Source organism: Orycteropus afer, unplaced genomic scaffold, assembly GCF_000298275.1.
Source record: "Orycteropus afer afer isolate SDZICR_OR568_19922 unplaced genomic scaffold, OryAfe1.0 scaffold00008, whole genome shotgun sequence".
Classification (NCBI taxonomy): domain Eukaryota; kingdom Metazoa; phylum Chordata; class Mammalia; order Tubulidentata; family Orycteropodidae; genus Orycteropus; species Orycteropus afer.
The window spans coordinates 24787109-24813140 of NW_006921595.1; the positions used below are offsets into that span (position 1 = coordinate 24787109).

Here is a 26032-nt window from a genome sequence, read left to right on the forward strand (position 1 = left end):
GGGCACCTGGAGCTCTTCTTGTGTGTGAACTCACCTATAGGTTTCATTAAGCATTTCTGTTATAACACAAAACTGAACTGTTCATTAAAAAAATACACTACATATTCTAAATATCAGGATACATTTCTTCTAAGAACAATGCCTGGTAATAGAAAATACAAATAAACAAACATGAGGGCAAAATTTGTATGAAATAACACAGAATAGGCCTCCACCTACCCCTCTCCATTGTTTGACTGGAACATTGGGATGTTACACAACTCGATCCAATGATGGTAATAATATTTGCTGTTTATATAACACCATTCCTGAGGAGCTAAATTAACTTCACAGGTATTGTATAATGAAACCTCACACCATGTCCTGGGAAAGGAAAGTGGGTACTTTCGTTTTATTAGAGAGGAAAATAAGAGAGGTGAAATGGTTCAGCCTCTTTTTCATAGTAGGCCAGGAATCAAGTCTTCTGGATTTCTGTTTTGTTTCTTTTTTACAAAAATAAATTGCTTTCTATGACAATAAATATTTATTTGCAACAGAAGTACTAACAGAGACATGCTGTAGTGGCTGATTGAATATAGTAAGGGACAGATTCTCCCCCTCCTCCACTAAGTTTAGAATCTAAACAAGACAAACAAGACAAGACATGAAAACACAGGGAGCTGGAGTATAATTTGCACTGCTGAGAAGTAGCTGGCTCCTGGTTTCAATGTCTTCTCTTGAAACAGTCATATACATATTTCATCCCTTGCGTATTTTGGCAATGTATCCGGTTAAGAGCTATAAAGCGATTTAATTTGTTTTTTTTTTTTGGATAAAGCATTTTATGTCTGGGTAATGGATTTGTACATCAGTTGCAGCCTGTAACATGGCTAAGTGTTCTGATTGACAGAACACCCACGCTCAGACTTGTTTATTTTTTGATAAGGAAAATGCCAGCTAACTTGGTCCATATGGACTCTTCAACAGGATGAGGCTTATTCACATGTAATGGACAATCATTTAAAAATAAAAAGACAAGGATTATAAAAACAGGAATACATATGAAAATGGGATTTTTTTTCTTCCTCCTTTTCACTTGAAAGATTTTTTAAGCGTTTAACTGCTACTTTTAAAGTTTGTTTATTAATGTATTTAAGAAAAATTAAATACTCCATTACTTACACTTTTCACATTGTTTTATTCTTATTTAAAGGAATACATCATCATATAATTATATATACATATATATATATATAGAGAGAGAGAGAGAGACAGAGAGAGAGAGAGAGAGAGAAGGAGAGAGAAAGAGAGGTGGAAATGTAGCAAAGTAAACAAATAATTAATTATTTTGTTTACATTATAAAGATACTGGAAATCTTAGGACTCAAGCAAGCCAGAATTAAATTCAGAATTATGACAAAGTGTATTTCTTAACTTTTGAGAGAAAACTGAAACATCTATGTTTTCTTAAGACTTCCACATGATACCTTCTACATAATTACTTTTGTTGAGAGTTAGGCTGTTACCATAAAAGAAAATCTGAGCTTTTTCTTACTTGCAAGCTAATGAGTTCATTTGCCACAGTTTTATGGAGGCTGGCAGAAGCCAGGGGACTCCTGAGTCAGAGACAAAGGACCTTATCATTCCTGGCAAAGCAAGTAGCATGAGTTGTAAGTTTGTCCCCCAAGTCAGTCAGAGAGACCTAGGTAAATGATGCTCACAGAATCACAGCTCACATCACAGCTGAGGAACTCCTAGCTTAAGAAAACTGAATCTTTTATAATGTGTAGTAAATAAACTTGCTTAATCTTTGTCTTAAAAGGAGAAATTTTCTTTATTATACTGGGTAGTAAGTAAACTTACTCTGTGCTCTGGAGGGAGACACATCTTCATTGTCCAAGGCTATTCATTATTTAAACATCTTTGAAAAGATAATTTCGGGGGGGAAAAAATACAATAATTGCTTTTGCTTGGTAAACAGGGAGAAATTCAAGAGACCCATGGAGAATTATCTCCTAGGAAGCGTTTTCATTAATGTTTAATTGTATGACACAAATTTGACATTTCTGTTGCTAATATAAGGACTAGTTACTGTAGATTTTTCTTTGATAATACAAAGCCGGTGGTTTGCCTCTTGACTGGGAATAGGAAAATGTGGTTTAGAAGCATTATTATTAATACTTCATTATCAAGAAAACAAGATGATTGGGACATGTTTTCATTGCCCCACTACTAAAAAATTACTAGTAGTGCCCCAGCACATAGTAGGTGCTCTAAAAATTACTAAATACATGAATTCTATGAAATATGACAACCTGAAAAATTATCATCCATGATATTTTCAATTGAATACCAAGAGGTAATGTCTGAAATTGACCTTGGTGTGATATAGTTTGGTGAATGGCATACAAGGACTACATTGTAATGGAGAAAATGATAACAAGAGGGATGATTTAATTTAATTTAATATTTTACTCCTATAAGTTATTCAAGAGATTCATAAGCATAATATTCTCTTTATTTTAGTCTTGAATATGCAGCTATGGTTAAACATCAATTATAGAAGTAACTATAATGATATTATACTGGGTAGTAAGTAAACTTACCCTGTGTTCTGGAGGGAAACACATCTCCATTGTCTAAGGCTATTCATTATTTAAATATCTTTGAAAAGATAATTTCAGGAAAAAAAAAATACAGTAATTGCTTTTGCTTGATAAACAGGGAGAAATTCAGCTTTACCTAGGAGAATAAGTGAAATAACTTAAACTCAGGGTTATCCTGTGGCAAATAACAATAGTAATACTATTTTAATGGTTTTATTACTTTCCTATCAGATTAAAGTCATTTGTATCTTATGAAAGAGTGGTAAACAAATGGTAGTGTATGGAGGTCCTTAAAAAAATTAATCTTTTGAATGTACTATTGGATACATACAAAAATATATTAAGGTAAGTTATAATGTTTAACAAAGTCTCTAATGAAAACCTATATAATATTACCAATAACTAATTTGTAAGTATTGCTCTTTTCCATCCCATCCCACCTTTCTACCTCTTTTCAAGATCTAAACACCACCTTGAATTTTACATGTTACTAGTATTGCATAAGTGTTCTAACCACCTCCTAGAAGGATCCAGTGCCCTAAATAATATGAATGAGATGGCTGAACACAGGACACCCAACACTGGACAGATGATATTAACAGCAGATTATTAGCCAAATATACCCACAGCCTCAAAGGAGGATGGCACTACCTAGCATGCTGGGTCTTATGGAAATTGTCCTTGAGAATAGAGTGAACTAGAAGGGGCTGGGGCGGGGGGGGAATGGGGAAGGCTTTGCAGTAGCCAGAGGGTGAAGTGCCCTCGTTCTTGCAGGACAATGTTGTTGGTTGGTTTGAATAATTCCATGGCCTAGTAGGACACTGAAGTTAGATTTCTGTCAGGGATGGGGGAGACTGTCTAGTCAGAGGAGCTTAATACATACATAGTTAGAACACTGAGGTCCTGTGAGGCTTATATATGTCAAAGTGACACTTGAAATTTTAGGTTTTATAATTCAGTAAGGGTTAACATTTAAATTTTCATTTCTCAAGCTCTTCCACTTTGGAGCATTTTCCTTTTCTTTATTTGTTTGTGGGATTGTGCTAAGGGTAACGTATTCAAAGGCGAGACACTCATGTCCCTGTTCTTAGGGAATCTTCCTTGTGACCAGTCATTATGATGGTCTGAGATATGTTTTAGAACTGATGACATTAGACTAGAATGTGTGGGTTATTATAGCATCCTAGATTTGTTAGCAGTGTCTAATCCCACTAGTGTACATGTGTTTTTCTAAAGACTCTGTGGCGATCTTGGAGAAAGTCAGAGATGAAATAACAGATTGTCTTCAAATGCTTCAGTCCAGTTTTGAAATTTATTGGCACTTACATATTCCACTGTTTATTTCATTAAGTAAAATCTGTTTCTCTTACGTCCCGTGCAGAACGTGAAGGATGACGGGCAACATGTGTGGCGACTCAAGCACTTTAACAAGCCTGCCTACTGCAATCTCTGCCTGAACATGCTGATTGGCGTGGGGAAGCAGGGCCTGTGCTGCTCCTGTGAGTATGTTTGCTCTGTCTGGACGTCACCACGCTGAGTGAGAAAGGGGTGATTTCTCGGAGTAGTTCCATTTATAGATAGAACCTGAAGAAGTAATCCTGACCCTCCCCTGTTACTGTGATTAATGTTTCCCTGTAGTATGTTTCTGGATGGTTATGTCACCCTGCTTTTAACATTCTAAAGTTTGGGGAAATCCTCCTTTTGAAAGACAGCTGAGAACATTTTCCTATTCTTCAACCATAGTGTTTGCACTGTACTTTACTTTATTCATGATTGCCATCTATTCTGGGATCCTCATGAACATTTCCATTAATTTCTCATATTTATATCTTACTGATATTTGTCTTTCTTTTTTTGTAACTTCACCCTTTTATTCACATAGACTTCTTGTAATGAGCCAATTCCTTCATGTCTTTCTAAAAAATGCAAATTAATTGATTAAAAGTAGGTTTGCATTCAAATTAAAAAAATCATGAGGAATATAAACTAATGTTACTCGTCAGGCACGGTGTTTTTTTTTTTTTTTTTATGCCATAACAAAGAAAATCTTCACATACAGTTAATGGATATTAAAATCCAAAGCATTGACAATTTTTGCTATTGTCAATAGTTGTGGCTATTATTGTAATTTTAGTAGAATTCTCATAGCAATTTTCATTTTATTGTATTAATCAAATACTGCCAATTCATTTATAAAAGTCACCTCAATGTTTTTAAATCTATAGCATGGGTGCCTATGGAACTTTTGCATTCCCTGGTAACTCTGCTAAAACAGGATAGTGTATCTTTTTAAATGTAGTGTTGTCCATTAATCCAGTACTTTCACTCATACCATTTTCTACTATATTAGGAAGTTACTGATACTGTCAACTTTGTTACAATACTTCCCATTTGTATGTATATCTCTAAATTCTTATTTACTTGCATATAATACACAATTTCTGGAGTTATTGTTGTTTTTACTGCTACTGTTGTTTTTGTTCTTTTACCTCGTACCTTATTTGATAGAAGATTTTAGAATTTAGTTTTCTTATATGTGTAATTTGGCATTGTAAGTCATGTTTTAGCCACGCATGCATTTAATTTCTTAAATGTTTTTAAATATTTTCATAAAGGTATGTGTGCTACGCTGTATGCCAGTTTCAGGTGGACATATTTGAAAGAAAAGTTAGGTGATAACATTCTTCTTGTATACCTGAACAGTAAATACTTTCTTTTCTTTTTTTTTTTTTTTTTTGGAGAAGGGAGTATTCTATGGTAAATTGTATTGATAGGCTCATATGAAGGAAAATTATAACTCTCAAATACAATGGCTATCTGCTGTGGTTTAGAAAATGAGAATTTTGCTTACATATTTTAGCTCATTCTTGTGGTAAAAGCAATACTCTTAACATCATTGCCAATATAGATAAGATGAAAAAGTATGTTTTATTCATCTGTATAACTAAAGGAAATTATAAATATGAGTATTTGGAAGAGTTTTACCATTTTAATATGGATGTAAAATTTTTCATACTAATTTCATGGAATGATTGATTTCTGTTTCTGCTTTATTGAGAGGGCTACCTATTCTTTTTTGTTTCTTTGTTTTAATTTTTTTTAATCCTTTATATTTAACAGTCTGAATTTGGGATCAATATTTTAGTAAACAAGCATCCATAAATGACCCTAAGTTATATTCAGAATCAAGCCATAAAATAATATGAGTATGCCAAAAAAGTACATATTTTAGTTTTATGACAGGCTTTATATATATATACACACACATATATACATATATATGCTTGCATATGTGCATATATGCATATTTACCTATAAATAGAAATTTTCACAGATACAGTGAAACTTGTGAGAGCCGGAACTCCACAGGACTGCCTTGCTTTTTTGGGTCTTGCAAATTTTCTGCCTTTGACAGGGTACAGTCTTCCCACTTTTCTCTCTTTTCCTTCCCTCATCTTACGGGAAAGGTTTCCACTTTCCTTCTCTGACAGCCTTCCACCTTCCACAGGTTCTGGCTTTCGCAGGTTTTCCTGTGTGTGCCACATGTTGCCTGGAAGATGTTGCTCCTGTTAGAGAAGCAGCACCACCATGGCCAGTGAGGGCTGAACATTTACTGGGGCCTGGGATGCATGACAATATCTATTCTCTGGAAATAGACTAATCAGCCAGTTAAGGTTTAGATAAATCAATAGACAAAATAGCATATACTCATGGGCTTTTATTCCCATGCCTGCCAGCTGCTCTCATGCCTATACTTTGTAAAATATAGATCTCTTCCTTCTAGCAAATGACACCAAGCCATTTGGCAGTCATCAATTTGTCTTTAATATTTTTGTCATCTGGGAATTATTGTGAAAAATTTGAGTGAGGACTGATTTAATTAAGTACTTCCTGCTATGCCATGATAGAGGAGTCTTGGTTTTTCACATGCATAATATTTCCTGTGCTAATTGGCCTTTTGTATTCCATGGTAAAAACAGTCGACTTGGACTTTTCCTTGATGTGGCTGATTGGATTGATTAGGGAGCAGTGGATATGAAATGAGGTTCTGTTAATGTCATTCCTTCCCTATAAAATTGCAATCAGGATGAGGATTAGCTCTGAATTTGTGTACATGTTTCCTTTCAGTTTGCAAGTATACAGTCCACGAACGCTGTGTAGCTAGAGCACCTCCCTCTTGTATCAAGACCTATGTGAAGTCCAAGAAAAACACTGATGTAAGTTTATAGCCCTGATTGCTTTCTGACGGTGGTGCAGAGATGCCTTCTCTTACCACTTTGCTATTGTCTGTTCTAGGTTATGCACCATTATTGGGTTGAAGGCAATTGCCCAACCAAATGTGACAAGTGCCACAAAACGGTTAAATGTTACCAGGGCCTGACAGGACTACATTGCGTTTGGTGTCAGATCACAGTGAGTAACATTGGGGAAAAAAAGTCCAAAGCATTCACTCACATTGAAGACTGTATTTCTCATATACTCTGAGATCCCTTTACAAGAAGGCCTTTCAGAATTTTACACTATGACAGCATGAAAACATGGAGGCTTCTTATTTCATCTGGTTTCAAAGGGACAGGAGCCAATCAGGTCTCACAGAATCAAGAATTTTAGAGCTGGTGACAACTTTAGATATGATCCCATTACATGTTTTCCAACTGTGCTCCATTCAGCTCTAGAAGTTACTGGGAAGATATTCAGAGCCCACAGCTAGGGGCAGGCCATGGGAGGGAGATGGGAAGTGGTTGGTTATAAATCTGCCTCCACCTTACAACATCTTTTTGGTAGAGTTTTCTCTTTACATATTGTTGATTTATTTTGAGTACAATATTTGTCAGCTTTAAAAGGTTAGAAGACTGAACAATGTGGTCCAAAGATTTAATGGCACGATTGGCAAATGGAATTAAGCAAATGTTCCTTGACCGTGTGATTAGGTAGAGATGAAAATGGGGTCTACATCTTAGGTTCCAATGCTTCTCAGGACTCATTTACCCTCCTCCTTAACATGTTGCTACCCTGCTTCATCAGGTAAAACATGAACTGTGAGATAAGAGATGCAGACGTAAACCCTAGTAATTAATGGCATCGATAAGTAAGAAAGAAGAGAGAAACTTGTCTATCCTGGGAAAGTTGTTAACTTCTGGAATAGTTATTAGATGGTCCCGCTAGTGCTGCATGTTTAATTTCTAGAAAATACTTAGGATGCACATTTTCCAGGATAGCTTCTTTTAATACTATACTTCAGAAACCTTTATAGGATCACAGTTTTTGTTTGGTTTATTTTTTCTACCTAACACTTGAGTCTTCCCCTTAAAGGAGGAGTAGTTCTTGCTGTCAAAATAAAACGTTAGGGAACACTGAATCAGTTAGGCAAATTCAGAAGTTTCTCTGTAGTATCCCCAAAACACCACAGAGTTTAAGCCTTTTTTTCTTTAACACACACATGCACACACACACCCACATGCACATACAGAGGATAATGAGAAAAACAAACTGTGACTTGCATTTCAAAGACATATTTAAGTACTTTTTTAAAAGTGAACACATTTTCTTTACTCATTTGCAGCTATTACTTGGTTAAATTATATTTACATTGGAAATTTTTTTAATTATGAAAAACAGCCTTATTTTTTGAAATGTTTGCTTATAATAATGAAATGTCTAAAGTGATTAAAATTATGCATACAAAATGCTCAAACATATGAAGTTCTCAGTTCTAACAAGACCAAAATATCTCATTTTTGAAACTCATGCACATTTAAAAAATACTAGATTTTCTTTTGCTTAGCATCTACAAAACTAGATCTTGTAGGAAACTTTTTTTTTTTTTATTGTTATTATTTTTCCCATTCAGTGCATTTTTCAATAGCTATACTTTAACTTTCACATAAACTGAAATTAAATTATATTAATACAGAATTTATTTCCTCCTTATATTTTAAGTCACTTTCCTGTTCTTGATAGACTTCAAATATAATACTCGTAGGTTTATCATTTAATATTTTTTATTTCTGGAAAAATATTAATTCATTGTAAATACATACTTAGCTTGAACCTTTTCAAATATGGTATTGCTGCCTGTCCTAATACTGCATCACACTTTAGAACTTAGAATTTCTTCTGCTAAACTCCTCTTCTCCTTTTCTTATTTAATCTCCATAAAAATATGTCTTCTGCTCTTTTCATTCTATGGGATCACTGTCATTTATTGCTTATACTGTGAGTCGGGTCTGACTCCATGGCACATAACAACAACAGCAGTTTTTTATTAGTACGAAAAGGCATCTTAATATTCTTTCCATCCTCATTTTACCTTCCATTTTGTTTTCTTGGCTCTTTCTTTTGCTTTGACTGTTTATGTCTTCCTTGGATGGTCTCTTATCTGTGACTCCAAAATCTACATTTCTAGAGCAACCACTAAGCTGTCAACATTCATCTTTTGTCTTGATGATTCCCTGCACTTTGAGAGAGACCAGTCTCCCTCTTTTATAGGGAAGAGCCTGCTACCTCCGAATGAGCCTACTGTTGAAAATCCAAGGATTTCAACTGTCCAGATCAGGCCAGACCATATGTCTGTGGTATTTTGTTCTTATTAGGGTACACAAATATGATTCTATGTCACAACACAACATAAACTGTGAAGACAAGACTAATCTGGGATTCATGAAGGATTTATGGTAGAATCAGGAAAAAAGACAACAAAAAATGACTACCTAACACCATGCTCTTCCAAGTCCTGAGCTTTATTTGATGTAAAAAGAATTCTGGTCCTGTAGTGGGTAAGGCATTTGGCTGCTACCAGAAAGTTGGCAGTTCATACCCACCAGCTGCTCTGTGGGAAGAAGATGATGCAATCTACTTCTGTAAAGACTTACAACCTGGGAAGCCCAATAGGTGTTGCTATGAGTCAAAATCAACTTGATGCCTGTGGGTCTTTTGTTTTTTGTTTTCAATGAGTTCCAGGGTTTTCATGAATATGTGGTTTATGAAACCAGACTTTCACAATTAAAAAAAAAAAAGTTTTCATGTATCTGGAAGAATGTCTTGCCTCTTATAAGTAATTTTAGCCTCCGTGTGCTTTTGGATTTTTAATTTAAAACAGTTATAGGAACAAATTTATCACTTTATTGCTTTTTCTTCCCAAATTAAACAATACATTTATTTCAGAAAAATTACACTTGTAAATATAATGTATAGGTTCTTCTTGAGCCATTCTATAAAAAATTTAGTATGAAGTTGGTATTTTCTTGGCTGATGACTACTTACTGTCTACTATTTCCTACCTTTAAGAAACAGAATCTGCCTTTTGTCTTTGTATTTCCATGAAAGTGCTATTAATATTGTTGTTGTTGTTGTTGTTATGTGCCGTTGAGTCGGACCCGACTCATTAATATAGTGAATAGTTAACAGAAGCTTTGAGAGTAATGGGGTGTGACACTCTTAAGTTTGTTCTTTAGGAAGGCTTTCCTACATGGATTGTGTGAAGAATAGTTTGCAGACAGAAACAAGAAGAAAGGAGCTTGGTTTCTTTACAGGTTTAAACACAAAGCAAAACCAAAAAAAAAAAAAAAAAAAAAAAAGGGTCTTTGTTTTTAAACGGGTAAAAAAAACAAACAAAAACAAAAAAAAAAAAAAAAAAAAATCACTTCTTCCTATATATTACTTTAGGAGCTCTGGTGGCATAGTACTTAAGGCATTTGACTGCTAACCAGAAGGCTGGCAGTTCAAACCCATCAGTCACACCTTGGAAGGAAGACTGGGCAATCTACTTATGTAGAGATACTGCCTTGGAATCCCAAGGGGGGATCGCTATGAGTCAGAACTGACTTGACAGCAGTGAGGTTTTTATAGTGCCTAAGGCATTTGCTTGCTAACCAAAAAGTTGGCAGTTTAAACATACCAGGCACTCCGTGGAAGGAAGACTAGGCAACCTACTTCCGTAAAGATTTACCCCTTTGGAAACCCAAAGGTGGTTGCTATGGGTTGGAATCAACTGGATGGCAATGAGTTTGGTTTGGTATATATTACTTTTGAAACTTATTTGAATTTTTAGTCATACCGTCTAATTCTTAAGATGGTTGTTTATTAGTTGTGTTAATCTAGTCCAGGTATGTAGCCAATTTTGCCAGTTTACTAGCTTGCAAAATGGAGTTAATGATCTCTATCTTATAGACTTATTATGAAGTTTTGATGAGTAAATAATCCACATAGATGTGTTTAGAGTTGAGTATCCACATAATAAATGCTCAGTAAATAACAATTATTATCATAGTGATAATTATGTGAAATACCATATAGATTTCCATCATCCAGTCCTAGCATGCATGCAGAGGACAATCGATGAATACTGCTTATGCCTTATCACTCAACTCTGGAAGAATCAGGGGGCTCTGGTGGCACACTGCCCAAGGCATTTACCTGCTAACCAGAGGGCTGGCGGTTCAAACTCACCAGCCACTCCGTAAAAGGAAGACGAGGTAATCTACCTCCATAAAGATTTACTGGCTCAGAAGCCTACTGGGTTGCTATGAGTTGAAATTGACTCAATGGAAGTTTGTTTTGTTTTGTTTTTTTCTGGAAGAATCTGTAATTTCCCAGTCTAAGTAGGAGCAGCATGGCATCCTGGTCCTGAGTTTCTAAAAGCATCCAGAATCAAGTGGTCCTCAATCTCACAGCATCCTAGATGAAAATAATTGATCTACATTGACAAAGAGCAATTATTCCAACTCTCTTTTTCATCAGACATGGTGTCTTCATGCTTACAGTCATTGGAAATAGAGTTAAAAGTCAATTTCATTTGCTCTTGTCTTTCACCTTTGTCCCACATATTCAACCCATTACTGAGCTTTGACATTTTCTTCTTAAAATAGCTCTCTCAGAATTTAGTCTTTGCCTCCACGTTCACAGACCTAGTGCAAGCTATTAGCACCTCTTGACTAGATTAGAGTCAGAAACTCTTGGCTTAGTTCCCTAGCAGAAGGTACTTTTCCTATAATGCAGACTGCACACCACCTCCAGAATGATCTTCTCAAAATACTAGTTTGTTATCATATGCCTCCCTCAGCAACCTATAATAGTTCTGTGATAATAAATGCAGACCTTACCCCCCCCCATTTCCACCTGGTTTTCAGTTCCTCAGAAATCAGACCTGAACCCGAGCAAAAGACTATATATGATATTCTCCACTGTGTGCACCCTCTGCTGAGGCTGCACATCTCTTAGCACTCCCTAGGGAGGGCATGTTCACCCCTTCCTGTTATTTTGTTCACCATCTTCTTTTGAATGACACCTCCTTAAATTCTATCTTACCAAAAGTAAGTTTCATATCTTCATCTAACTTACCAAAGTAAGTTTCATATTTTCAGTAAAGTTTCCTTGACTTTTCATTTCTCTGAATAATTTCTGTACCTTTATTACACACACACGCAAACACACACACAAACCTAATGCTGTCTACAATGGTAGAGAATAGTCTACTCCAGTTCCAGGTCCATGATAGGTATTTTTTCTTCTAATCTCCCAAAGTTCTTAATGGAGTACTGAGTTTAGAGGAAGCACTCAACAACTGTTGTTGTTAGGTGTCGTCAAGTCTTCTCTGACTCATAGTGATCCTATGTACAGCAGAGTGAAAAACTGCCCAGTCCTGTGCCAGCTCCACAATCCCTGCTAATCCTGAGCCCATCTTTGTAGCTACTGTATCAGTCCATCTTGTTGAGGGCCTTCCCCTCTTTCATTGACCTTCCACTTGACCAAGCATAATAGACTTCTCCAGGGAATGATCTGTTCTTGCAACATGACCAAAGTAGGTGAGATGAAGTCTGGCCATTCTCACCTCCAAGGAGCATTCTGGCTGCACTTCTTCCAGGACAGATTTGTTAGTTCTTTTAGCAGTGCACTGTTAAATACTGAATTTTAAGTGCAAATCCTATTTAAATTTTGTTTGAAAAAATCATACTGGGATACTTGAGCCTACATCAGACAAGCAAGTACACTTAAACAAGTACATAAAGATAAAATCTATTTCACACTCTTTGTTTAGTTAGTACTCATGACATTTTGATATTACACTAGTTTGCTATATTGTAGATACAAAATTAGGTTAGTAGAAATGAGTTTTATCTCTTGTAAATCTAACCACTTAAAAAATAAAAACCAGAAAATTCTAAGAATAATATAAAACTATCTTCTAACATCTATTTTCTCTTGGCTCCCTCTTCTCTCTCTTGCTTATATTCTACTATAATTAAGGTGCTATTACTTACACCTGTTCATTTATGCTGTAATTCTTTCTTCCTTGACTTTTTATTTAAAGCATGTTGTGACTATTACTCCTGATCATAATAAAATGTCCCTTGTCAGGCAGCAGTTACCAGGGTGAGAGGTTAATACATTTTACTTGGGCTTGACAAAAAACAATCTCTCCCTATGGCTATTAAATATTAACATTTGGTATCACATAGTGTCACTCCTATTAAAATATGAAAAGTTTAAGCAATTTGTTGTTTAAACATTTTCAGTGACATAGAAAGTTTATATTTTAACAAATTCTAGCTTTAGGGAACAACCTGAAATTTGCAAAATATTAGAGAAATATTAGGGAAACTGACCAATGTGTTCTTCCCAATCATATTACCTAAATTCCCGTAGGATAATAATTCTCCTTTTTCTCTAAATCCATGTGAAAATTTTTATTCTGTTGTTCCTCCTTTTAACTGTTCAGATTGCACTTGTTTCCTCTCCATGCAGCACACTCATTCTTTTCTCAGCTTCACACACACACACACACACACACACACACTTTTTCTTGCTAACTTGAGATAACTTTTTCCAACAAACATAGATCCGGCTCTTAAATTAGATACTACTGGAATTTTTCAATAGCTCTGAAATTATTTCCAAGTTTCAGTTCATTACCAGGAAAACAATTCTTTTTCCATGGTGCATCATTATTAGTAAATGTAAACATTTTAGTTAGGAGGCTTTTCTTGCACTGTGAGACCTCGTTTTCCTGGTTATATGGTTATCAACATTCTTATAGGCTTTTCCATATGCTTATCAAATATAAAATTGAGAGCTATCAAATATAAAATCCAATGGTGTCTTTAGCTTGCAGTGGCCAATATTTCAGAAGACCATTTGCCAGTACCTATATTATGAAGCTCTGAAACTCAAATGTGAAGGATTAAGGCTCCCCACGCCCAATCGTGTCGTCAACTGTATCATCCTGAGTCTTCAGTTCTTTCCTTCAGTCAAGGAATCCAGTCTGAATGCCAGAAAGCTGTCATTAAATTCTTTTTATTTTTGCAATCTCTTCTTACACCTAGTACCCTCCAAATTGCTCTGATGCAGTTGATCATCCCTTACCATATCGCTGGAGATTGTAGGAGCACATGGGAGGGAAGTACAGAGGGGTGTGAAGCCATCAGCCTATGTATCAATATGGTCAATGCTGGCATGAGACGCAGAGTGCCCTGCCCCTCTGTTATTCAGACTCATGTGTGGTCTGTCCACTGTAGTCAAGAGTAAAAATTCAGGGCTTTCTCACTTTGTACACACAAGGATTTTTGTTTTGAATCTTGCTATTGGTAGAGGGACCTGAGAGTCTGTAGGATCAGTTTTTAGACAGTTGTACATGATCCAGGAGTAAAAGGATTTTTTTCTGGATGATCATGCTACAGAGGAGACTTGTGATACATAATCTGTCTTTTGATTTGGTTCTGTTTTCATGGTGCTTTGTAATCCATTACCTTTAAATCCAAATATGCAGGACCATGATTTACTTTAGGAAAATGTATTATTAAGTTAAATAAACTAATATTACATTTTAAAACAGTTGCTAATTTTATTTTGAGGAAGTTATACATTTCAATTTTCAAATCACAGTGTCATTTTATTTAGTTCTGTTGTACATGCAGCTTCAACTACTTCTTTGTTCTTCAACACCTCATGTCTCTTGTCAAACATCAGCAGTGCCTAATAAGAATTTTAAGCCTTTTTTTTAAAAAAAGAGATGTTTACATGCCCTTGAGATGCAGAGCTGCCAATTATGGAGAATTTGTACAGATACTTTTATTTCATTTAATGTGGCTTAATGAACATTAATTATACTACAAGTAGCCTTAACTCCAAGGTTTTACAATGAAGGTAGGAAATTAGCATGATAAATGTTTTAGCTTCTAGAACCACAGAATTACTTCTTCGATACCGGTCTATCACCCGTAGTAAATCAACATTCATTATATTCCTACTTTTGGTTACTAATTAACTGATTGCAAAGGTAAGTTTGTTGTGGAAATTAATATAGCCATCATTTAAAAGGGGCGGCATTTTGTCCAACATTGAAAAACGGTGTGATGCTTTTGTTTTGAAGAAGATAAAATGTGAAAGTTTGTGTTTTTTTTAAGTATGAATTTTTCAGATTTAAATTAATATGAAGTGAGGGAGGGAAGTATCCCCAGATGCCTTTAAACAGAGTATTATTTTATCAAATCTGTGTGATTCCAGTAGAAAGTACCATTTCATTTTAAAAAACATCATTATTTAATGTACCACATTGTAATGCTTTAATTTAAACTTGTGACCTAAATTGATAAAAATATCAGCTTCAATTTATATATGATGAAAAATAAATAACACATTATTTATAATTATACACTTAATGTAGAGCTGATAATACAATATAAAGATAAACTTTTATAATCATAATCATCATTTTATATTTATATCCTGTTCCTACTGAGATGAATCTCTGGTTACATTTACATATTGAATTACGAAGTTAAAACTAATGATGGGATCAATTATGCCCCATACTGAGCTGTGCACTTTGGAACGACTTTGAGAAAACAGGAGGGTCAAAAAAAAAAAGAAAAAAAAAAAGCATCCACAGTGCACAGTTGTTTCAAGATTATGCCAATAGCACATAAGCAAAGAAGAAACTGTGATGGACAATTATTTCTGTTTATAAAAGAAATCATACCTCTTTGATATAAAACCTAAAGTATGTTTTTAACATAAATATTTCTGAGAGTAGGAAACTATATAGGCTGGGTCAAGGAAATTGCTGAATGGTTTATTTAAAGTAGATATATAAGGGCAAATGTAATGTGAATCCCTCTATGATCCTATTTATTTGTTCTTGTAATTCTTTTAATGCACTTTTAATGTATTTACTGTTTCTCAGTTGAAGTATAATTTGCACCCTGTTTGCTGTTGTCATGCAGACTTTAATATTGTCTCCCTTTTCCCTTTTATAGTTGCATAATAAATGTGCTTCTCATCTAAAACCTGAATGCGACTGTGGACCTTTGAAGGACCACATTTTACCACCCACCACAATCTGTCCAGTGGTATTGGTGAGTTTTTCCTCTCATCATTCTGTTATAACTCTGCGTTACTATGACTAACAGGTACACTATACCACTAAATGCTTCCAGACAGCTAATTTTTCATTAATCAAGGCATAACTCTACAGATCAAACTACTTCTTTACTTAGAGGAAGAACTCGTTTTTTTTTACTGTGTTTCTTTTTTCCTCCATATCATAATAAACTTTTTAGTAAGGTGTGCTCTAACTGAAGCTGACTCAGGTTTTATCACTTAGTCATGCTGTACTTACCAGAAATTGTGTAGGCAGAACACTTCCACATTTTACATATTTTATAGATCTAGCTTCCCAGAATAATGAAGTTATTCTTATAGGCAATTTTGCTGGGGATGCACATTATATATCTGTAATGTTGAAGTCTCTCATCTAGGTCAAAGGCTGCCTAGAATTATGACACAAACCTAGAAGAAAGCTATGCACTGCTACTCAGTGTATTTTATTTTTTATGAGTGAACAATAAATTTAACTACCTGCAAAATAATTACTTAATTCAATAGAAGTGGATAACACATAAGTATGGTAACCCTGAAATTGCAAACTAGAAAGAGAGGCAGGTATTTTAAAGACAGCATTCATATTATATTAGAAAATTCAAATTGTTTCTAAAGTGAACTAGCTCTTTTAAAAAATAAGCTTATTTTATATCCATAAGGCACTTCTCATTTTTAAAAACAACATGAAAATTAAATGACTGGAACTTCAGCATGATACAAAAAAAAAAAAAAAAAAACTAAGAAATGTTAGACAAATACTTTTCTAAAGGTCAACCTAGAAATTAATCAAATTACTCAATTTGCACCCACTTATGATTCATTTTGTAATTATCTGTAAAATAGATAATAAAATGCCTTTATTTAACAAATTATTAAAAAAAAGAACAAAAACTCTTCATGGTCTCAAACTACAAAAACACAACAAATAAAATAGCTTCATATTCCTGAGAACAGCAGTAACAAAATCTAAGTTTTCTTTCCATATATAAAATTTCTTACACATTCTGTAGTAAATAAGATTCATTAAAAATAATGAAAGCCACATTAAACTACTTCACATTTTAGATTAACATGGTGTCATTTTTATTTTTATAATGATATCTTCAAAAGCAAGGATGTCCAGAATTTTTATGTTACTTTTGTTCCTGTTTAACCATACAGTCATTTTCCTGCCTTATACGCTTCCTTGACCTGTCCTTTAAGTCTAAGAAGAAATCTATTCACTATCCAACTGCTTGTGTAACCCTTTTCCATTCAATGGGGCTGAGAATGCCTTCCTTAACCCACTATGTCGGCCTCTGGCCATATAAATCAAATAAGAGAGGTATCCCTTTTCTTACTTTATCCCTCCATTCTTTGACAGAGTCAATGATAAAGTATGTTATGTGACTATTTTTGTCTTCTAAAATCTTAAAACCTCCTTCATTGCAATCTTGTAATGGTTTTGATTCTGAGGATTTGTTTTCAATAAATGAATTTTCCTACAGTTTTTATCATGATTTACTCTAAACACTTGCTATTTTAGTATTGCCTTCCTACTATGTACTCTGTTCGACACTATTGACCACTTCATCTTTTAAAAATAATACCCTTCATTGATGTCCATTATATCATATTTTCCTAGTTCTTCTTGTATTTCTCTGAATATTTCCTCTTAGTATCTTCCTAGGTTTCACAAAGTCAGCCTTCAGGTTGGTGCATCCTTGTGTTCTAGCCTCACATGTTACATCTTTCAACTCTTAATATTCTTTCCAGCAAGACTTTATTTCAATGATTACATTTACCATGTTAATTTATATCCAGCTCATCTTACTTTGAATTCCAGACCCATTGAACTAGAACCTGGAGTTTCCATGTTGTTTCAAATGCATCATGCCTAATACATTATTATTAATACAGTAATGATAATAAATATTTATTAAGCATATAGATTCACTATGGTACTATGTTAAACATATTAATTAATTCCTTCAGCAAATATTTATTGTCTGCCATATACTCTATTTTAAGTTGGGAAATACTAATGAAAAGCAAAAACAAGTATTTGCCTTCATAGTCTTTATATTCCAGTGGGGAGAAATAGATAACAAATAATATAAATAAGTAAATAATTAGTATTTTGCTGTATTAAAATACTATCTTTATTTTAATTATAAACTCATTGGGAAAAAAAAAAAAGTAAAAGAGGGAAAGAAGAGAATAAATCCTGGAATGCAATTATAAAATCACATGGTCGAGAAAGAGTTCACTGAGGAGATCATTGAGTGAAGAGTTGAGGGATATGAGGGAGTAACCATGTGGCTATCTGGGAGCAGAACTTCATGGACAGATGAGTCAGAAAGTCATGGACTCTGAGATGGTAGAAAACTAACATATCTAAAGGGCATCACAGAGGTCAGTAGTTGGACCTGAGTGAAAAGGGGGAAAAACAGCTGAAGAGAGGATCAAAGATACTATAGGGTTCATAATGTATAGGGCAATTTAGGTAACATTAAGACCATTAGATTTTAGTTTAGGAAGTAAGAAGCCATCAGAAGAGATTAACCAAACAAGGGAATAGTCTAATTTATATTTTTAAAATAAATAATCTAACTGCTGTGTTAAGTGGACAAAAATAGGAATAAAAATGACACTTCTATTTTCTCAGACAAAAAGCAAGTCAGTTCATTACTTGAGAGTGAAGAGCTTATATGAGGTATGAGAAGTTTGAGGATTGGTAAGTGATATGAAAAAGTCACCTAGGAAAGTGAAAGCTGAGTGAACGAGGGAAATGTTGTATCCAGGGGGGTACTGAGGAGTCAATGCTAGTCAATGATCATAAAGTTAGAGCAAAGCCAGTAAACTGAATGAGTATATTTCTCTACCAAGTTTCAGTTATATTTCTCTAGTTACATTTCAGTTCCAGGAATGCAATAGGCATAGGTCAATACTGGGCTTTGGCCAAATATGATTGAAAAAGAGAATAGGTAAGGGGTTGAGAGTTTATGTGATACAAGGTAATGATTTTAATGGTTGGCCATGGATCTTAAGCTAGAGAACAAAGTAAGTAAGAGCATGAAGAGTGAGGTGTAGTAATGGATATTAGGGACCATACATTGTGGACTACAGTGGAGTTAAAGTTTGCTGGAATCAAGGTTGTTGGTGTCAGGTTATGAGAATGTATGAGATAGTTTAATAGCTATTATGAAGAGATTGCTGTTATTCTCGGAAGGAAGGTTGGGCAATCCTACTTCCGTAGTGATACTGCCTCGGAAACCCAAGGAGGGGTCGCTATGAGTCGGGCCGACTCGACAGCAAACAACAACAACAACAACAATATTAATTTATTTAATTTTCACAATGACCTCATGAGGTTAATATTGTAATTATCCCCATTTTATATATGAGGAATCTGGAAAACAAGAGTTTTAGTAAGTTACCGAGTGTCACATGGCTAATAAGTGGTAATACAGCATTTGAACCTAAGTGGTTTCAGTACAGAACCTGGGAATGCTCTCATCATTCCCATAATTTTTCTAAGTCCCAATGGGGACTTTCTCCCTCTGTGTGCCTTATCTTAGTGACCAGTACCTTGATAATTATTTCTCAAGCCAGGAACCCAAGGATCATCTTTGATTTCTCCTCTTGAATATTAAATTAATCGTTAGGCAGATTATTCTAATGTCTATAGTACTCCTTTTCTTGAGCCCGGCTGTAATTGCTTCATATACCTCCCTCACACATTTTCTCTAGGATTGTTACAGTAGAATCCTTGTTGAACAACCTTAACAAAATCCAAATTATTTCTAAAGTCATATTTCAAAAATGCAAATCTGATTACGTCCCTTTCAAACTTAAAATATTTTCAGAGATTCCTCATTTGAATTCCAAACTCTCTTACATGATAAACAAGGTTTTTTAACTGGATCAACCCACCCTATTAACACTACCTTAAAAAACAAACAAACAAACAAAAAATCAACAACAAAAAAAGCACTACATTCTACAAATCAAGGATAATTTCAACTACTTGTAATTCTCTAAGTACAACTATTTCCTCAAGTCTTCGCAGTTTTTTATGTTCTAATAAATTACCATACATCTCTTCTGTTTAAAATTTCTTCCACCTTGCTAAATAGAAATTAAAGTTTACCTTCTTATCATGGAAAAACTTTGTTGACTATCATAACTATTAACTGGTGAAATACTCAGTTTAAACAAATAAGTAACATTATTCTTCACTCAAAATTGCTTAAGTTCTGCTCTGACTGATGGGCTTTGAGAATTTTCAGTCTGAACTTGCATTAATTTCCTGGGAATAATTCCACACTGCATGATCACTGAAAGGTTTTAACCCTTTGTTAAAAGAAAATGATTATTCCTTACATACGATATAATCCTATTTTGTTTTATATTCTTCAATACAGGTCCTTTCTTAAAAAAGTGTAAGTCCCAGTTTCTCATGCTAACATCCTCTAAGGGAAACATGTTAGGTGCAGACTCAGTTTAGTGATATTTTAGCAAACATAAAAAGAACTTAAGTTATGGAGATTTTTTGTTTTTCCCCATTACCTTTGGCTCTGTGGTCAGGGATTGGTTATTGAATGAGCTGTATGAACTCAATACGGATTCCCAATTCCTGGAGGAAGGTCATATACCCTGCATTTTACTGACATGCAAGGTTAAGGTTCATAGTAGGAGTCTTCTGGTATTTCAGAAAATCTTTGTGGGAGTTTTAGATATATCTACATTTAATTTCTGCACCACCTTTCTCAGCCTTCCAGTCCTTCCCCTTTGGACCCTGTGAGTTTTTGTCATGTTTCCTTTCTGTTTTTAGAAAACTTAAGAGTTAAAATTATATCTACATCTGACTATGATGCCAGGATATGGTATTTCCTTCTATGAGCAATTTTTAACTTTAGTATTATTTTATCCATAAATTTATTTTCACTATAATGGCCTGATTTCATACTTTCAAAATTAATTTTTATAGTACACAAATTAGTTAGGTCACAGAACTTAATGGAATAGACTATACAGAGTAATCTCATAGAAGAAGATATAAATTGGCCAATTTCCCTAGAACTATGCTATATTTGTATATCAGTTACTATGTATATATATAAAATCAGACAAACTGGGTCTATAGGAGTACATGATTTCATGATTCTTCAGTGAGTTATGGGCCTTTAGTCAATTGATTCTACCATCAAAACAATATTTTGAACTTAATATTTGAACTGTGAAATGAAGCAGATCCTCATCAAAATCATTTATATATATTTAATTTTATATATATTTAATATTTAGTTTTTATGTCGTAAAATGATTTTATATTATTTTGTAAAAGCAGTGTTCTTACTCTCTTAATAAGGGATTAATTATGAAGTCACTTTTTCCATGCATATACATATATTCGATAAATTGTTAAACTGAAACTGACATGATATAATGTAAAGTAATATGCTGATTATTGTAAATTGATTTTAAATTGCAAATCAATAGCCACTGTTTATATACTGCTATTGCTAATGTCTTTATTGTATCTTTAAGATCACTGGGATCATCACTGTAAATTATTTTCTATGTTATATCTGCAGTGCTAGATTTCTTCTGTATTTCTTTCTTCATCCTTCTACTTTTTTCTTTCTTCTTTATATTGGTTTTCATTAAACTTACGGAGCTAAAAATTCAGATAAGAACAACTCTTTTTCTCTTTTGCAATTTAGAGGTTATTGAGCAGGGAGAGCAGGCAGATTACATATTACTGTGTGAAAAGTAATACTTACAGGAGTTTTAGAAGAGGGCAGCTTAAACCTGTCTTGACAGTGAACCACATAATAAATGAACATTTTCTTGAAGAAATGATATCTGATCTCAGTTTTTAAGAATAAAAAGGGATATTATAGACAAATATTGAGTATGAATAATCAGTCAAGACAGTACATCATGTGGTCATGAAACTGCACAAAAGTTATTAGAGGCTATGGGGAAAGTGAAGAATACCAGAAACATGTCTACCTCTGTTTTATTAACTATGCAAAGACATTCAACTATGTGGATCATAGCAAATTATGGATATCATTGAGAAGAATGGGAATTCCAGAACACTCAATTGGCTTTATGAGGGACCTGTATATAGACCAAGAGGAAGTTGTTTGAACAAAACAAGGGAATACTACCTGGTTTAAAATCAGAGAGGGTATATATCAGGGTTGTATTCTTTCACCTACTTATTTATTCTATATGCTGAGGAAATAATCTAATAAGCGGGACTATATGAAAAAGAATGTGGCATCACTATTGGAGGAAGAACCATTAGTAACCTGTGATATGCAGATGACACAACCTTGTTTGCTGAAAGTGAAGATGACTTGAGGCACTTACTAAAGAAGAGCAAAGAATACAGTGCTCAGTATGGACTACATCTCAACATAAAGAAAACGAGAGTCCTCACAACTGGACCAATAAGCAACATCATGATAAATGAAGAAAAGATTGAAGTTGTCATGGATTTCATTTACTTGGATCCACAGTCAACACCCATGGAAGCAGCTGTCAGGAAAGCAGATGCTGTATTGCACTGGGCTAATCTGCTGCAAAAGACCTCTTTAAAGTGTTGAGAAACAAAGATGTCATTTTGAAGACTAAGGTGTGCCTAACCCAAGTCATGGTATTTTTAGTCATCTCATGTGCTTGGGAAAGAAAGCTGGACAATGAATAAGGAAGACTGAAGAAGACTTGATACCTTTGAATATAGTATTGGTGAAGCATATTGAAAATGACATGGACTGCCAGAAGAACAAATAAATCTGTCCTGGAAGAAGTATAGCTGGAATGCTCCTTAGAAGCAAGAATGGACAGACTTCCCTTCATTTGCTTTGGTCATATTGTCAGAAGAGACCATTCCCTGCAGCAGGGTATCATGCCCAGTAAAGAAGAAGGTCAATGAAGAAGGGGATGTCCCTCAACAAGATGGATTGACACAGTGACTGCAATTATGGACTCAAGCATAGCAAGGAATGTGAGGATGATGCAGGAATGAGCAGTCTTTCATTCTGTTGAACATAGGGTCACTATGAGTCAGAGCTGACACGATGGCACCTAACAACAACGACATGTGGAAAGTTGAGGCTAAAGAGATAGAGAAGATAAGTGCTGAGATTGTGAAAACCCTGGCCTGTCTTGTCAAGGAGTTGGGCTTTACCTAATATACATATGAGACTATTTCATCAGGTTTGTGTTTTAAAAAGACAGGTCTAATGGCAGTGTAACTTAAATTTAAAGCATGTAGCAAAGGCAATATGAGAAAGTTTTATTATGGATTATTGTTTGAATGATGAAAGGCTTGTAACAAAATAAGGAAATGAGGGAACCAGGAGTGAAAAACAAACATTAAAAAAGTAAATTCATTGCCATCCAACTCAATGACTGTATAGGACAAAGTAGAACACCCCCTACCCACCCACCCATAGAGTTTCCAAAGCTATAAATCTTTAGAGAAGTGGAATGCCACATCTTTCTCCTGTGGAGCAGATTTTGGATTCCAGCTGAAAATCTTCTGTTTATCAGCCAAGCACTTCACCACTACACCACCAAGCAAACTAAAACCAATGGTTGTCTAGTTGATTCTGACGTATTGCAAACCATAGGACAGAGTAAAGTTGCCACATAGGGTTTCCAAGGCTGTAAATCTTTATGGAAGAAGATTGCCTCGTGTTTTTCCTGTGGAGTTGTTGGTGGGTTCGAATTGTCAATCTTTTGGTTAGCAGCCAAGCACTTAACCGCTGTGCCTCCAGAGCTCTTTAAGAATTGTAGCAGGGAGCTTCCTGTGCTATCCAGAGAAAGGCCCATATGGTATTGCCCCATATTAACTTCAAGGGGAAATGTTCATAATGTCCAGAGTCCTTGATGTCCTGCAGAAAAAGGAAGAGGATGTTCTCAAATTCATTGCAGCAGAAACACACCTAGGTGACACCAACCTTTACTTCCAAAGGGAATAGTATGTCTACAAGAGGAAAAGTGATGGTGTCCACATCATAAACCTGAAGAAGACCTGGGAGAAGTTTCTGTGGGAAGCTCAGGCCATAGTTGCCATTGAAAACCTGACTGATGTTAGTATCATGTCCTCTAAGAATACTGGTCAGTGGGGCTGTGCTGAAGTTTGCTACTGACACTGGAGCTACTCCTATAGCTTGGTGCTTTACTCCTAGAGTCTTCATTTCCCATCCTTCTGGGAGCTGAGTCTTCTAGTGGTTACTGATCCCAGGGCTGACCACCAGGCTCTCACAAAGGTGTCTTATGTTAACTTGCCCACCATTGCTCTGTGTAACACAGGTTCTCCTCTGCACTACATGGGATTGCCATCCCCTGCAGCAACAAAAGAGCTCACTTGGTGGGTCTGGTATTGTGGATGCTAGCCCAGGAAATAGTGGGTAAGCATGGTGCCTTCTCCCGGTATCACTCATGGGAGATCATGCCTGATCTCTACTTCTGCAGAGGTCTGGAAGAGATTGAAAAAGAAGAGCAGGCCACTGCTGAAATGGATGTGACTAAGGAAGAATTTCAGGATGAATAGACTGCTCCCACTATTGAATTTACTGCTACTTAGCCCAAGGTCATTGACTAGTTGGAAGGCGTTCACGTGCCGTCTGTGTTTATTCAGCAGTTACGTTCTGAAGACTGGAGCACACAGCCTGCAACAGAAGACTGGTCTGCATCCACCATTGTTCATGCCACTGAGTGGGTGGGAACAGCTCTTAAGCTGTTCTTCCACAGTCTCTTATAAAATGGAAATAAGATAGATGGAAAATAAATATCAGTTCCTTGAAAAAAAGGTAGTGGAATATTAGAATTGGATTCATTTCAGAATAGATTAGTTCTAGATGAACTTCAGGTCCATTATGTGGCCCTGGATCTCAGAGGTTAAACTAGCATACAGCAGAAGTTCATTGAATGTTAGGAAGTTAAGGACTCTGAGAATGGATTATTGGATAGTTTCATTAACATTCTTCTTAAAATAACCCAGGATATTGCTGAAATCATTGCTATATGATAATAATGAACAACTAATACTTGCCCCTTCTCCATCTCAAAAAAAAAAAAAAAAAAAACCTCACTGCCGTCCAGTCAGATCCAACTCATAGCGATCCCTCCTTGGGTTTCTGAGGAGGTATCACTACAGAAGTAGATTGCCCAGTCTTCCTTCCAAGGAGTGTCTTGTGAGTTTGTACTACCAGCCTTCTGTTTAGCAGTCAAATGCCTTAGCCACTATTCCACCAGAGCTCCCGTGAACTTTGAATGATGAGATTCTACTTTGGGGCTGGAGGAATGATGATTTTGATGGAAAGTCAGGAGATTTTCATGAAAACTATAAAACTGGAAATGAGTAAGAGTAGCCTCTTTTCATGAGTATGATATAGAGAATATATATATATTCTCTACATATATATATATATGGAGAGAGAGAGAGCTTTACTCCTCTCAGAGAGAGAGAGAGAGAGAGAGAGAGAGAGACTACTGCAAAAACGGCGAGGAGGCCACATCTTCCGACCTCCTCTAACCCCACAAGAGGAAGACAGGATTACCAGCAGTAACCCAAGACCTATTCCTACAAGGCCAGATATGCTGCCTCCCTCCAGCCCTTTCTCCAACCGTTCCCCCCAAAGCACCCACCACCTCTCTCCTGGGTTTGATAATTCGCTGCAGTGGCCACACAGAACTCACAGATTATGGAGTTTACTAGGGAAGCACCAGGCTACAATTCAAGTTCAGGGAAAATGCTCAGTCTCTCTTCCAGCCCACCATCTCTCAGCCAAGTCTCTCACAGTCTCTCCCCCAGCAATACATGTCCTTCAGTGTCTTACTCAGCAACACATGTCTCTTGCATCTCTTTCCCAGCAGCACGTGTCTCTTTCCAGAGCGTGTGTCTCTTTCAGCAGCACATCTTCCTCAACCAGCAGTCAGAGAGAGTTCTGCCTCTAGGAGGCCTCCTTTTGAGCCTGGCAGAGTGACCAAACTAGCCAATCATAGCATCAGAACTCTAAGCACCTTGGAGAGAGCCTCCTATAACTGCGTTGTGCCACACCCAA

General features: G+C 35.5%; 1 protein-coding gene across 1 annotated transcript in view; it reads left to right on the forward strand.

Annotated features, from left to right (window-relative positions):
• The window catches only part of DGKB (diacylglycerol kinase beta), a 913416-nt gene that overhangs the window by 202416 nt on the left and 684968 nt on the right, over nucleotides 1-26032 (forward strand). The window contains exons 9-12 of the mRNA XM_007946219.1: nucleotides 3967-4084; nucleotides 6714-6802; nucleotides 6882-6998; nucleotides 15839-15937. Of these exons, the coding sequence (XP_007944410.1) occupies nucleotides 3967-4084; nucleotides 6714-6802; nucleotides 6882-6998; nucleotides 15839-15937 (423 nt within the window). The remainder of the gene's footprint in view (nucleotides 1-3966; nucleotides 4085-6713; nucleotides 6803-6881; nucleotides 6999-15838; nucleotides 15938-26032) is intronic.